General features: G+C 32.6%; 1 protein-coding gene across 1 annotated transcript in view; it reads left to right on the top strand.

The window, feature by feature from the left end:
• Window positions 1-14,345, top strand: part of LOC148604861 (uncharacterized) — a 66,166-nt gene that overhangs the window by 44,734 nt on the left and 7,087 nt on the right. The window contains exons 9-12 of the mRNA XM_088547523.1: window positions 2,575-2,713; window positions 3,749-5,290; window positions 10,048-10,105; window positions 13,493-13,724. Coding sequence (XP_088403649.1) covers window positions 2,575-2,713; window positions 3,749-5,290; window positions 10,048-10,105; window positions 13,493-13,724 — 1,971 coding nt within the window. The remainder of the gene's footprint in view (window positions 1-2,574; window positions 2,714-3,748; window positions 5,291-10,047; window positions 10,106-13,492; window positions 13,725-14,345) is intronic.

Below are 14,345 nucleotides of genomic sequence, written 5' to 3'. Positions count from 1 at the left end.
CGTTATATCAATGACGAAATGCATTTGTTTAAAAAAAACTGGAACTTGAAAATATGTTCTAATACGTTATAAGCCTGAATTCGTTATAAGCCTATACGGTAAAAGCGAACACTACTGTATTTACATCATGGTAGGTAAGGTCAATATACGATAACTCCCCCTATTAAATGTCACAACCGTATAGATAATTCATGACGTACAAAGTACGTCACCTATAACGTGTCAATAATTGCATTTATTACTCTAATGGAATGTTGCTTTGTTGCCATTGTCAATGTCTTCATTGTCTCCGTCATCCTTAGACATTCTGTTTTGGCTCAATAACTTGAACTTTGGTTTGTTGATTTTTACAAGATTTATTAACAAGGCTACAAACTGCAAAAGGAAGGTTAATATTGATTTTGTGGCTTATGATTCTAACCGGTTTAGAATTATGAACCTGCAAAAGGCCAAAAACAAGCATTTTATCAAATTTAAATGTATAACTCCAGTTAAAGCATTTGAATGACTATGACAGTATTCCACAATATTCTACATGACAATACTCAGACTGGTATTGATTTTGGGAGTTAAGATTTGAACATTTTAGAAGTTAGGGTCAAAAGGTGGCCAGAAACATGCATTGTTCTGAAGTCCAGACAATAATTTGACTATTACATGTATTAGTAAAGAGATCTCTTTGAATATGACAGTATTACAACGTGCTTCATCACCAAAAGAAGACTTGGATTGATTTTGTGGATTAAGACTTGAAGTATTTTTGAATTAGAGGCCAAAAAGATGTCTGGAACAAGCATTTTCCTTATGTCCGGACAATTACTTGAGAAAAAGTGAATGGATCTGATATAAATTTTACTACAAGTTGCCATATGATGAAAGGAAGACCAAGAATAGTATTTTGGGTTGTTAGTAGAGCAAAGTAAGAATATGGGAGCACAAAGGTGCCCGAAACTACAAGGTGCCCTTTGAGGTTTTAACTGAAACCGATTAAGAATAAGGGCCAAAAAGTAGGAACTAAGATTCTCGTCATATACTTATCCAGTGTTAAATATCTAATAGTAATGTTAAGTTCAAAGTTGTATCAAGCTTGAATAAGTGTGTCCATATTTTCCCTAGCTGTTCCAGATTTGAATTCTGTATTCATATCAAGCTGTGTCCTGCAAAGCATTTCATTGTTGATTAAAGTAGAGCTATTTCTGGGCGATATTAATTTTCTTGACGGTTTGTTAATTCACAGTTGACTAAACTGGAGAACTGAATATCAAATTAGAATATGAAATCGAATAAATTGAGTGTCAACCATTAGAAATGTGCTGTTAACCCTATCACACTTGCAAGCTCCAGTATTTCCCTGCTTTCTTAATCTTGGCTACATCTTGGAAATGGGAATGTTATTTTAAGACAAGCATTTTTGAATAGTGTAATTGATAATGAATTGATGTGTGATTTTTTCTTGGCCTAAAACTGGATGCAACATATTGAATACTGCTCTGTTTTGAATTATGTATTACAACAACCATGAGTAAAGTGACATGTGATACTAATGTAATGACATTAAAATATGTGATTCTATGTAGAAGTACAACCATAGTCAGAATGGTATACTGTTGTTAACAGTATTTATGAATGCTTTAGTCCTAAAGGAAAACTACCAGTATGTAGTGTAAATAGGGGGAGGGATTGTCGATCCTTGGAGGCAGTGGTCGTGTTTTTTACGGGGTCTTGAAAATTTGTTAATTGGATTTGTTTTAAAACACTATGGAGTAAGATTCTGTGTAAATATGTTGACAAAACAACATGCTGCAGGAATACATACTTTTATCTGGTGTTTTGCACCAGGTTTTGACGTTTATTTGATTAATGTGTGTTGATCTGTTGTGATCTCTTGTGTTGGAGTGATTAGAGTTCACGTCCATAATGGGCGATGTAAACAGAGACCTATCTATTCACTTCTCAACAAAGTTTTTCAATGGCTTAAACCATACAGAGGTACTTAACGCAATTGAATCTGTGGTTCCTAGACAAAATATTAATGCTATACTGCTAACAGAGAAAAAATGTGTTGTTTCTTTAAATGAAAAAAGTGAAAAGGATATACTAATGTCCGTCGGACTTAAACTTCGAGACAGGTCAGTCAGTTTTGTTAATGTAGATAGCCAGTTAACGAATGTTACAATTAAAGACATTCCCTAAGAACTTAGTGACATATTCGTTACAACTAACATGACTAGATATGGGCTGGTTGTTGAAGGTTCTGTTAAGCGAGGCTATATCAAAGACACTAACATTGAAAATGGCACGAGATATTTACAACTCCTCAATTGTGTACCTGTTCTGCCTAACAAAGTGCTATTTGGTAAGCACGAAGTCAGGCTTTTTGCTGACAATAACAGAACCGCTTGTAAATTCTGTAATGGTACTGACCACCCCTCTTTTAAGTGTAAAGACAAACCCATTAGACAGCGTGAGTGCTATAATTGTCATCAACTAGGTCATATAGCGAAAGGCTGTTTCGAAGAGGTTGTCTGCAATTATTGCAAGTTGCCTGGTCACATTAAACGTGATTGTTAAAAGTCTCAGGATGGTCAAACAAAACGAGAAATGGGGGAATATGCTGCCGAAATTATTGAAGGTAGGCGAAGCATGGCCCAGACGCTACAGGAAGATGATGAGTCAATTGCCGAACTTAGTTCTAGATTCGAAACATCAAATGGTAAAACTGTGCTTTCGGGTGCCTCAAATTGTAAATGACTGGGTGATTTCAGTCCTGACATTTTAAACGCTTCAGTATCAGGTGCATCGTTTGAGAAAATTGATGAATTGCTTGAACATGTGACCCCTTTGGTTGAAGAAACCAACTGTTGTGTTGAGAATGTCATAGTGTGACCCGAAACAGGAATGATCCAGATGAAGTGAATTTAAGTGTGACATGTGCCCTTGGCTGTATTAAGACAAAATTTCCTGAAACTCGAGTAGGCCTGTGTACAGTACTTCCCCGTAAAGGCAAAGGTCAACACATTATAAAACTTAATGACACAACCAAAGTGTTAACAGCTTTCTTACTAAGCTTAGTAAAAGAGACAAATCTGTATCTTTAATTGATATATATAGTGTTTTCATTGACAATGGTAATACACCTAGGTCTTTATATGATGTTAATTATTCCAGTGGTGTACACATTAGTGGTAAAGGTGTAAACAAAATTATTAATCAAATGACTTCTTTTATGTCAAACTCTCAGTCACAGACTGAAGCAATTGTACACACACCAGCCATGCGTACTAAACGCAATCTTAGCGCCACCACTACTCCGTCGTCTGCTGAAAAGCAAGGTAAACAGCAAAAGCATAGCTAGGCCAAACTCCGTAACAGGAGTGGTTTGTAAAGCAGTAAAAATTTAACTGAAAATCTGAACTTTGTATATTTAAATGTTTGTGGATTGAGGTCTAAAGTATTGTTACCTGAATTTCAGGAACTAATTATCAAGAATGACGTACTGATATTTTTGGAATCTAAGACTGATAATTTTGATAAACTTGAAATGTCTGAAGGTTATAGTTATTTAGCAAAAAGCAGATCGAAATGTGATAAGAAATCTGGTGGTATAATTATTTGCTACAGGAAAAAATTTGAACATTTTTTGAAACTTCCAAATTCTAGTTTGAATTTGCACGGTGGCTTATTATTGACCAAAAATTATTTGATTTTGATAAAAGTCTGCTTATTGGGTGTATGTATTTACCACCAGAAAATACAAGGTATACAAGTAATGAAGCATTTAACGAGGTTGAAACAGAAATGATAGATATGTGTAATAGATTTAATTGTTTACCTACAATTGTTGGTGATATGAATGCAAGAACGAAATTATTGGACGATGTTGTTATTCCTGATAACAGTCGTTTTGAAAATTTAGAAGATTTTGACGATGAAAACTTGATGTTGTATCTCTATGATTTTCAGAAATTATTAGAAAACAGTGTACCTTTAAAGCGGTCTTCAAGGGATAACTCAGCGCCCAATAATTATGGGTATAAATTTATAGATTTTTGTAAACGCAACAATTCATATATAGGTAATAGTAGATTACCTGGAAATGATTATATGAAAGGTTTAACTACATGTAATAATGTGTCCTTAGTTGATTATTTACTTTTGTCGTCTAAAGTATTCCCTTTGATAAAAGAATTCAATATACTTGATTTTAATCCCTTGTTTTCAGACGTTCATTGTAGTTTGTATTTTTGTGTTCATGCTTCGGCGAACAATTTTACTACGCATTCCAATGATAATTGTAGTAATCCACCCACGCATGTGCAGTGGTGTCCAGACAAGGCAGACCAGTTTATCGAGTCAATATTCAGTGACGTCACACAATTAGATCAAATATCGTCATTGCTGTCTGTGGAATTTAATCCAGGTCAAGGTGATGACGCAAAAATACGCATAAATAGTGCTGTTGACAAAATTTGCGATCTTTTTAAAAGTACCGCTGAGAAAGTATTTACATTCCGTAGAAGTTCAGCTAAGAGAAAATCTTCGGGTCAAGTTTGGTTCAATGCAGCATGTAAAGAAAAACGAATAGGTATAGCCTTTTTAAAAAATAAAGAAAACCGGGATGATATGAAGTTTTCAGGGAAGGCATATAAGGTTGAACTAAATAAAAGTTTCAGAGATTTTCAACATAAACTAGAATCTGATTTATGGGATTTGTCGAAAAAAGATTCTAAGAAATTTTGGAAAATTCTGAAACGATTAGATAAAGGGGGGTCTCAGAATGATGTAAATATCACAGTTGAACAGTTGTATGAATATTTTAAATCGCTAAATAAGAGCGATGACGCAGAGGAAGACAATATTGAAGATTTATTAGACAATATAGAGAATAACGATATTATTGATATTTTAGATAGGGAAATCTCTGAAGACGAAATTTTGTCAGCAGTGAAAAATTTATGCAATGGTAAAGATCCCGGGGACGATGAAGTAGTTAAAAAATATATAAAAAGCAAGGTACATCAATTCCTGCCTATTTATATGAAACTTTTCAATCTGGTGTTTAATGCGGGGATTATTCCAAAATCTTGGTTAACAGGGATAATTAAACCATTATACGAAAACAAGGGAGACTCAAGCAATTTAGATAATTACCGTGCAATTTGTCTTACGTCAAATCTGGGAAAAGTGTTTACCTCTATTCTTAATTCGAGACTTAATAAATTGTCAGATGAGATTGGGATTGTTACTGATGCCCAGGGTGGATTTCGAAAGGGTTATTCTGTTCAGGATAGTATGTTCGTCATGCATGCTTTAATTTCATTATATTTGAATTCGGGTAAAAAATTATTTTGTGCCTTCGTAGATTTTAGAAAGGCATTTGACACTGTGTGGAGGGTGGGACTTTGGCGAAAACTTGTAAAAAATAATATTGGTGGGAACATGTTTAATGTTATATTAAATATGTACACTGATATTAAGTCTTGTGTTAAGATTGGGGAATTAATAACTGAATTCTTTCCATGTGAAATTGGTGTAAGGCAGGGAGAAAAGTTATCTCCCTTTCTCTTTGCCTTACACCTTAATGACTCGGAAGAATATTTGTCTGAAAACTCTGTGGATGGTTTAAAAATGTTGAGTGAAAAGGTTATGGACAACCTTAATATGTATATAAAGTTGTTTATTCTTTTATACGCCGACGATACTGTTATTTTTGCGGAGTCGGCACCAGAGTTACAAAAGGCACTTTCTGTCTTTGAAAAATATTGTACTGATTGGAAATTGAGTGTAAATGTAGCAAAAACAAAGGTTGTTATTTTCTCTAAAAGGAAATCACATCAACATGTTTCTTTTAAATTGTTTAATCAAAATATAGAAATAAAAGACTTCTATGTTTACTTGGGTCTTTTATTTAACTACAATGGAAATTTTGTCCAAGCACGGAAAAAATTGGTGCGTCTACGCCAAACTTTATGGTTTATGGGGAACTTGGGAGATTTCCACTTGAATTGCAGATCAAACTGAAAATGGTCGGATTTTGGCATAAATTAGCTTCTAGTGAAAATAAACTGTCTGGTAAATTATACAAATTATTATTCTACATGTGTGAACATGGTGAATATAATTTTAAGCGGATTAACTATATAAAATCTATATTTGATAACTGTGGACTCAGTGAAATATGGAATATCCAAGAGAATGTTAATGGTAATTTTATGAAAATTAACGTCAAGCAGCGTCTTCAAGACCACTTTATTCAAAAATGGTTTACTGATATGAACAACTCGTCTAGAGGTGAATATTATTCTAATTTTAAACATGAATTTCAATTGGAGCCTTATCTTTTAAAATTAAAGTTGAGTTAACGGATAAATTTTTGTAGATTAAGGGTATGTAATATAAAGTTTCCCATTGAAATGGGGAGGTTGAGGAATATCCAAAGGGAAGATAGAATATGTAGAATTTGTGGAACTGGTCTTGGGGACGAATATCATTATTTTTGTGCGTGTAATAATAATGTAGTTTTAGACTTAAGAAGAAAGTTTATACCATCATATTATACGAGGTATCCAAGTAGAGAAAAAATGTATGGCATGATAAAATTTTGCAATATAAAGGTATTAATAAATGTGTCGATATTCATGCAAAAACTGCAAAAGATGTTTAATTAGATATGCTATTTGTATGCAATAATATTGTGAAAATATTGTCTTGATAACTTTATGTGTGATATTTTGTATTTATATGTATTTACTTTATATTTATATATACATTTATATACTCCTGTTACGCAGTAAACTGCAGCTGAGTTTTTTCTAATAATAAATAAATAAACAGAAATTTAAACTATATCTGTTCACCATTACAAACTTTATAAGTTGGAGACCAGACTGAAGTTGATTAAATTTCTGAAGACAAGTGCTTACATTATATAAAGATCAAATATTTTTTTTATTAAATAGTACCTGATTGTTACTGGATTCATGCAACTAAAACTGTTTTTCTATGAGGAGAAGTATTCTCTGATTAATTGATGAAATAAAGCCACAGTGTGGAGCGGAACCTCTGTCTACTGACCAATGTGTATCTGTGAGTTTAATATCCTGAATATTTTATCTGATGTTTTTGACAAAATTCTCAAAAATGGACTGCAGATATCACTTATGGTATAATAAAAGATTTTAATCAAGTGCAAAAATTCTGTGGTTGTATAATGGTATAATGCTTTGTTGCCATTGTCAATGTCTTCACAATGTCTACGTCATCCATAGACATTCTGGTTTGGCTCAATAACTTGAACTTTGTTTTGTTGATTTTTACAAGATTTATTAACAAGGCTACAAACTGCAAAAGGAAGGTTAATATTGATTTTGTGTCTTATGGTTCTAACCGGTTTAGAATTATCAAAGTGAAAAAGGCCAAAAACGAGCATTTTATCAAATTTAAATGTATAACTCTAGTTAAAGAATATGAATGACTATGACTGTATTCCACAATATTCTACATGACAATACTCAGACTGGTATTGATTTTGGGAGTTAAGTTTGTCCTGAAGTCCAGACAATAATTTGACTATTACATGTTTTAATAAAGTGATCTCTTTGAATATGACTGTATTAGAAGGTGCTTCATCACCAAAAGAAGACTTGGATTCATTTTGAGGATTAAGACTTCAAGAATTTTGGAATGAGAGGCCACAAAAGATGTCTGGAACAAGCATGTCCGGACAATTACTTGCGAAAAAGTGAATGGATCTGATATAAATTTTACTACAAGTTGCCATATGATGAAGGGAAGACTGGTATTTTGGATTGTTAGTAGAGCAAAGTAAGAATATGGGAGCACAAAGGTGCCCGAAACTACAAGGTGCCCTTTGAGGTTTTAACTGAAACCGATTAAGAATAAGGGCCAAAAGTAGGAACTAAGATTCTGGTCATATACGTATCCTGTGTTTTATATCTAATAGTAATCTTAAGTTCAAAGTTGTATCAAGTTTGAATAAGTGTGTCCATATTGTCCCTAGCTGCTCCAGATTTGACCTCTGTGTTCGTATCAAGCTGTGTCCTGCAAAGCATTTCATTGTTGATTTAAGTAGAGCTATTCCTGGGCGATATTAAGTTTCTTGATGGTTTGTTAGTTCACAGTTAATTAAACTGGAGAACTGAATATCAAATTAGAATATGAAATCGAATAAATTGAGTGTCAGCCATTAGAAATGTGCAGCTAACCCTATCACACTAATGATGGTATAATAAATGGTTTTAATCAAGTGCAAAAATTTTGTTGTTGTATAATGGTATGATGCTTTGTTGCCATTTTCAGTGTCTTCATTGTCTCCGTCATTCATAGACATTCTGTTTTGGCTCAATAGCTTGAACTTTGGTTTGTTGATTTTTACAAGATTTATTAAAATGTTTTCCGAACTATATCTGTTTATGATTTCATGGTGATCATTCCCTAAGCGGTAATAGTTACTCTCTTGAGAATAAAAATTGAGTATATATTATCCCAATTTGATAAAATTTTAATATTTTCATACTCTCAGTTTAGTCAAAATGTTTTGCCGAAGGCTATATGTGAGCTATTGCCCTCACTTGGCGACCGTCATCGTCCGTCGTTAACATTTTTTCAAAACTCTTATCCTCTGAAACTACTTAACCAGTTTAAACCAAACTTGGTATGAATGTTCCTTGGTGTATCCTGCATAGAGCTGATTTGGGAATTTTTTATCCGTAGAAAAACATGGCCGTTGTTACTAAAAATAGAACATAGGGGACGGACAGTGGTTTTTCGCATATATCTTCAGAACAGTTAGGTTTAGCCAAATAGGTAAAAATGTTCAGCATGATGAGATCTATCTGCTTTTAAATTTTCATTTTAATCTATGAAGCCATGTTGAAATTATTGCCCTTTTTCGACGTGTTTTGCTATTTTTAATGTTATTTCTTTCAAAAATCTTCTTCTCTGACACTACTTGACCAATTGGAACCAAACTTGGTATCCTGCATAGAACTGATGTGTGGATTTTTGATCCCTCGAAAAACATGGCCGCTGTTACTAAAAAAAGGACATAGCGGTCAGGCAATAGTTTTTCGCATATATCTCCAAAACGGTTTGGGTTTAGCCCATTCTGAAAGGAGTAAAAGTATTCATCATGATGAGATCTATCTGTGGTCAAATATTCATTTTTATCTATTAAGCCATGTTGGAGTTATTACCCTTTTTCAAAGGTTTTTGCTATTTTTAATTTTATTTCTTTCAAAAATCTTTTCCTCTGACACTATTTTACCAATTGAAGCAAAACTAGGTATAAGTGTTCTCTTGGGTATCCTGTATAGCATTGACGTGGGTTTTTTTGATCTGTTGAAAAACATGGTCACTGTTACTGAAAATAGAACATAATGGTCAGACAGTAGTTTATTGCATATATCCAAAACCTTTCAGTTTAGCCAAATTCTTTCATAGCTGAAATGATCCTTATTTTTAGGATTACAAAAGTCTTCAGGCATAAAATTTGTCAGACGCATCTTATAAGAGTTATTGCCCTTGACAGGGGAAAATGTTTTTTTTTGTTTTTTTTGGTTTTTTTTACAGTTTTCAGCCAATGTCTTGAAAACTATAATATATATTTACACTTTCATTTACTGAAATTATCCTAATGATAAGTCCTATCAAAGTTATCTTGAGTCAAAATTGTTGGACAACTTCTTGTTTAATATATATTTTATTTGTTTTTTGTTATTAAATCAAAATTCATTTTTCAACTTTCATTGAGTTTTTTTAGTGAAGTTACCCATGGTTACCGTAATGTTTTTGAATTTCCTTTATCCTCATCTCAAAATCTGAATTTAGAAATACAGAATATTAAGATTAAAATCTAGCAGGAGTTTGAATTCTGTACCATACCTATAGTGTTAGTCCCCACTTAGAATGGATATGATACTATCAAGAGTGAAAAAGAGACAGATAACCAGAATGTAATTTCATTATGTTTTTTAAGCCATTTCATATAGCATTATGTTATGTTTTTAATTTGTGTATCTTCATCAGAAATTGGGCGAGGGCCGGGGGCTTTTACCCCAAACATCATCTGTTTAGAACATAAAAGGTAAATGGTTAAACTGTGAATTTGGTCACATTTTTCGGATAGGAAAATGAAGATAGAACTGGATAAAAGTCAGTTACTATCTCCAACATTATTTTAAAAGGGTGAAATTTTCCGAAAGTTCACCATTTTGCCTATTGGCAAAATAAATAGTACTGATCTACCTACACTGATATTTGGCTAAAATGAAGAAATTTATGTTCCAGATGTTTTTTATCGTCTGAATATAGCTGAAATATTGCTGCTCGGACGTTAAACCCCAACAAACAAACAAACAAACCAGATGTTTTTATGGTTCATTCTGTATCTGAAGTTGAAGAATTCAGTCTAGATAGTTGAAATACACATATACATGTACTAAGATATATGGGTTTTTTTTTTTTGAGTCAGCAGTTACTGTACTTAATGTCTCCCTATACTCTATAAGTGCTCTGTTATTGACATGTCTTATTTTTTCTGCATTTTGTACATGTTCTTGTTGCTTAGGACCCTTTCTTCTATTTCACTTAAAAGATAGATAACTCCTTAACTTTTCATATAATGATCCTTATATGACATCCCAAAAATGTATAATTTAGACAAGTGTATGGTTCCTAATGCATTATATTCAATACAAAATTGCATCTTCTGAGATAGTACCAAGTTTTAGGGATAGAAGATTCAATCATATAATAACCTGTCAGGAATTGTAGGCTTTTTGTAATTTGTAGTATGTTTATGATGAAATATAAGGTAAACAAGAGGCCCCAGGTATCCAAATTTACAGGAAAAATGTGGATTTAAACATATTAAAAACTTCATATCAGTATTTAATGGCCGTGTTCTACGATTCCTATTTCCCGTTACCCGGGGCAAGTGAATTTTGGGTCAGGGAAAGGTAGGTACTTAGTTACACTTTCCCGTGGCAAGTTGAAAACTTCATATGCTGTAAGGATTTGTTGTGTAAGAAAAGCAGTCATTGACTGTGGGAAAGTTGATTTTATATGGATTTTTCTCAAGGAAACCTCAATTTCTGAAAAATCCTTGTACACTGCTATCACTACATAATGGTGATTCTTTTTAAAACTTTTCTTTATGTATAATAGGCCTTTACTGAAATAAATTAAAGTATTGCTTCCATTTAAACCTCTTTTATAAAAAAAAAACCTGAAGTTATAATTATACTTATACTATCTGCTTGTCTGACCAAGCAATCGAGTGTTATTTACCTCTATAGGATATTTCTTAATTTTGAGATATACCTTATTTCTCCTCTAATAGTCATGCTTACTAGTTTATAATGTTAATTCAGCCATTAATACTCATTTCTGCTATGAATGTATAAAGTGTGTCATTCAAACACGAAATAAAGTATAAACCATAGTTCACATTATGTCTTACAACATCAATTCATAAATCATCTAAAACATCTAGCAAATATTAAACAAGATATTTATGGGAAATCACAAACAGTCAAATTTGAGTTAATAGCTTCATTACGAAAATAACTTTTTTGCTGGCAACTCTTACTCCGGTGTACTAGCCTCTTGGTTCTACATTGACATTCTATGAAAAACCCAGAGTATTCATTCCACTTGAAAGTACTGCTCACTAGAGTAAAACATAGAACGACCAAACCTCCAGTATAATTCACTGTAACAAATAGTAATAAAAAAGTAAATTTTGAGATTGGGCAATGAAAATGCAAAATACAATGAAGGGTAGAGCTACTCAGACTTTTGAAGAGAACAGATAAAAATGAAAAAAGTCAAAAATGAAAAATATGAAATATGAATGAAATAAATTTATAAAAAAAAAATATAGTGAAAAATAACACTTTTAATAACAGCTTTTCCACAATAACAAAGATGTTAAGAGTATTTATTGAATTGACAACTGAGAGTAATCAACAGTCATCTCAAAGTTAGTTTCTGTTTACCTGTACACAAAAACTTATTAAATCCTCCTTGAAATGTTCTTTCAATTTTCGTTTTATATTTAGCTAAAATAATGTATTAGAATATAAATTGTTTAAATATGAGACTTTACTTGAGGTTAAAATTCATTTTTGTGCAAGAGTAATCAAGGGTACTTATATTCTAACGGTAATCAAAAGAATGTAATTCAGGGACAAAGACCAGACATGAAAAACAGATATACACAACAAAGAACATAAAATAACAAAAATAATACATACAAAGTAACAAAAGAAAATGAGTATCTCAGACACCACTAAAAACTGGAGGCATGGACCAGGTGCACCGTTATGGTAAGCGTCCTCTGCTTTCTAAAAACACTCGCCGAGTTGCTCATAAAAAAATCAAGTCCGGGGTTGTCGAAAGAGGAAAGGAAAACTATGACACGTTGAACAAATCAGATTTCATGGCGCAGATGGATACACCGTAACGATCCACGAGTTCGTGATGACGACCGTAAAACTTCTGTAGCGATGACTTCAATATTGTAGCAACAAAACCCTGGTCCAGAAGCCTACTTTTTAGAAGTCTAGCACGATACAAAACGAAGTCTGCGTAGTTTCCTAAAGCTCTGGCATAACGTATGAGTTATATGAGTGATATGAATACTCCATACTAGTTTTCTAAATAGAACAAACGTTTTGTACTGATTTCGTGACATACAAAGATAGTCTACAAGATTGGTGAATCAATATCTGTAATGTAATATCAGTATTTTGACGTTTCAAACTTAAGGTTAACCTTTACCATAGGATCAAGGTAATAACACTGCTTTCATAGCTTAGTTTTACTTTACAGGTTAGTCTAAATGTGTATTTGATCGTGCTTTGTTTGTTTGTTTGTTTTTTGTGTTTTATTTTGTTTCCTACATTTAACCTAATTTGTTTCTAAAAGTAAACATGATCATGATCAGTGTCTTTGCTGTAGTTTTTTAACACGGCTTTAAAAAGGCATTACATTGATTCTCTTGTGATTTATGATCGCATTTAAGTCGGAAAAATAATTCAGTTCTAGAGTTATTTTCTTTACAATATACAATGCAAATCGTTTCTTCTATATTTCAGCTTATTCATAAAAATATTAATTGTTTCTACATAATTATTAACTTCAAATTCAAAATGTTTTTTTTTTATTATTTTTTAAAGAAATATAAATGCAAAATTGTTACCGCCTATTTGCCTCATCCTTCAGCGGCAACAACAAACAATTTTTACATGCAGAGATTGGATCCTCAAAACGATCAGGTATTTTTTTTTCAAATAGCCGAATTCACCTTGCTTTAGCACATTGCATAATACATGTACTTCATTGACACATAGTGTTGCTCTTGAAAATTAATATAATAAAGTATTATATTAAGAAAATTTATTCAGTTTTAACCAATGTTACAGAAACGTATGAAACATGCATATTATTTTTTTTCTTATCTTATTAGGTTTCATGACTCGTCATATATAAGATATGATACAAGATCACAATTGCATCTGATCTTTTTAACGTTGAACATGGCATTTGAAATAAGGAAAGTTGGATATGAAGATTATAAAAATGTGATGGATATCAGAAGTAATGTTTATGGTGGATTTGATTATCTTTCCGCTATATACCACGACGTCATCGGACACCCATCGTTTCAGGGTTATGCTGCTGTAATAAACGACGAGTTTGTAAGTTTTATTTTTCTAATACTGCCCTTGAATGGTATACAATTCCCAATTACATCATATACCACTCCCCCAATAGATAGTCCATTGCATTTTTAGTAAATATATACATTATTGAATTGAATACAGTTCTTGAATGGTGTTAATTTTCCAATTACAACAGATACTATCCCCCATTCCCCACCCCCTGTAAAATCCCCATTGTATGTTTTTGTCACATGTTGACATCATCGAAATGAATTTCCTATTTTGAAATTCTTTAATGTTTAAAATGTTATTTTTGATTAAACTCATTACATTTTTCATATCAATATATATTTTAAAAATTATTTCCCCACCCTCCCCAATTCAAAATCCCCGCTCCTAATACTCATGCACATTTCCCATCCCTCTATATACCATAATTCAGGGAAACTAGATTGGCAATGTACCAAACAATTTAAGCGTTTGGAAATATCTAGAATTTCACCACGATGGCCCAATTTGAATTAGCCATGTGAACATGTGACCGCGCTACGTCATTGGTTCTCAATTCATATATTGAGTGGTTGCAATGCGTGGGGCTTCTGTACTTTTTACATGATTTCTACAACTGAGAGTGAAGATATTGGAAGTTTGTATCAA

This window comes from Perna viridis, chromosome 10 (assembly GCF_037379345.1).
Source record: "Perna viridis isolate PV_CMFRI_1.1 ecotype Kerala chromosome 10, ASM3737934v1, whole genome shotgun sequence".
In the NCBI taxonomy this organism is placed as follows: Eukaryota; Metazoa; Mollusca; class Bivalvia; order Mytilida; family Mytilidae; genus Perna; species Perna viridis.
The sequence above is the reverse complement of the archived record's forward strand: the minus strand, read 5'-3'. Positions and strand labels throughout refer to the sequence as shown.